At 36.5% G+C, this 1824-nt stretch overlaps 1 protein-coding gene across 3 annotated transcripts in view; it reads right to left on the reverse strand.

Annotated features, from left to right (window-relative positions):
- Window positions 1–1824, reverse strand: part of LOC106879215 (cytosolic purine 5'-nucleotidase) — a 129833-nt gene that overhangs the window by 4497 nt on the left and 123512 nt on the right. For all 3 annotated transcript variants that reach the window (XM_052975850.1, XM_052975851.1, XM_052975852.1), the window contains exon 11: window positions 1203–1238. In XM_052975850.1, coding sequence (XP_052831810.1) covers window positions 1203–1238 — 36 coding nt within the window. The remainder of the gene's footprint in view (window positions 1–1202; window positions 1239–1824) is intronic.

Consider the following 1824-nt stretch of genomic DNA (forward strand, 5'->3'; position numbering starts at 1 on the left):
ATTCACAGCCACAAAAGGTTAGGCACAAAGTCCTCCTGATAGTGTTGCGCTATGGTTCAGTAACCCAATGATATATCACTCAACGATAAGAGATTGTTATGCAATCCATACACTGCATCATGTGATCTGGTTGCAATATAACCCTGCCAAATACTAAGTATTGCCACAGTTCGGCTCCTTCTTCAGAATTAATGACAAAAAATAAAGAAGTGTTTTGAAAGAGCGGGGAAAATAAAAAAAACCTTATAAAAGTAGAAGAAATATAGAATGGAGGAATAACAAGTTCAACACCCCCACTTTTTCTTGATAAAGAATCAAAAATTTATCAGAACTGAGCAGCTGCTTTTGTTCTATGAAGTTGTAATTTCGGTTCTTTATTGGTAATGGGATCCTGGTTGCTATATTTGCAGCTGTAAACTGGCCTTTGTTTGTTGAAATTGTTACCGATGGAAAGGTCTGGAGCAGTGGTGGAGTGACAGTTTCTCTGGAGAAGAGCACTTCCCTGGCCCCAGTGTAGTCATCATCATCTGCATTATCAATTCACATCTGTTTTCTTTGCCAGAATCTGGAGGAACACAGGGCTGTGTCATGCTCCAATGCTGGCCTTGGCATCATTTAATATAGATTCATCATCATCGTCATTTAATGTCTGTTGTTCATGCTGGCATGGGTTGGAGGGTTTTACTGGAGCTGCCAAACCAGAGGGCTATGCCAGACTCCAGTCTGATTTGGCAAGGTTTCTACAGATGGATGCCCTTCCTAATACCAACTTTACAGAGTGTTTTGGGTGCTTTTTTAAAAAAAATTTTCTTGTGCCTTTACCCAGTAACTTGCAAGACAGGAAAAGAAGAAAAAGAAATGAAAGGAAAAAATCCCTACTGGTTACATAGGGGGAGGGGTATTTGAAAGGTGGGGAGAGGTGGTTTTATATATTTTTGGATAGATATGATAGATGTGATAGGCCAAATCTGGCCAGTTTGAACTCAAAACAAGTATAATATTTGGGCCAGATATTCTCAGCTTAAATGCTAAAGGGTTAAAGACATCATCTAAAATGATATTAAGTCGAGGTCTATATTTAAAACTTAGTCTAAAGTGAAACTAAATCCCCAACCTATCAAGAGATTTAAAGGTGATGTTGAGGGAGATCTCAAGTCCATATTATAAGGAAGGTGTTTAAAGAGAAGCTGTGGTGTACATACCTCTTCAGCATCGTTAAGTAAATAACTCATTACATTCTGAAAATATAAGAGGGAAAACAAATTAACAGAATAATTAGTAATCCAAAATTAGTAGTTAGAAATTTAAAATTAGTAAATAGTAATTTAAAATTAGTAACAATGACATTTAAAAGAAGAAAAAAATTAAGATATGTGTGGCACTTTGACCAAAGTCTTGTGAGGGGGTTTGGGAGATGGAAACTAAAGGAAGCCCATTGTATACATATCTGTCTGTCTGTCTATCTATCTATCTGTGTGTGTGTAACTTTATTTGTCCCCACCACTACCACCACTTGACAACTGGTGTTGGTTTGTTTATATTCTTGTAACTTAGTGGTTCAGCAAAATGTTATCAATAAAAAAAAAAGTACCGGGTGTAAAAAAAAAAATAGAGTATTGAGGTTGGTTTGTTTGACTTCAAGGCAGTGCCACCAGCATGTATATATTTGTATGTGTGGCTGCAGTCCAATGACTCAGGCAAGTAAAGGATAAAAATGATGTACCAACTATAGCTTCAGGTTGACCAAAGCCTTGTGAGTGAATTTGGTAGATGGAAACTGAAAGAAGCCAGTCGTATATATATATATATATATATATATATATA

The sequence above is a fragment of the Octopus bimaculoides genome, chromosome 22, assembly GCF_001194135.2.
Source record: "Octopus bimaculoides isolate UCB-OBI-ISO-001 chromosome 22, ASM119413v2, whole genome shotgun sequence".
In the NCBI taxonomy this organism is placed as follows: Eukaryota; Metazoa; Mollusca; class Cephalopoda; order Octopoda; family Octopodidae; genus Octopus; species Octopus bimaculoides.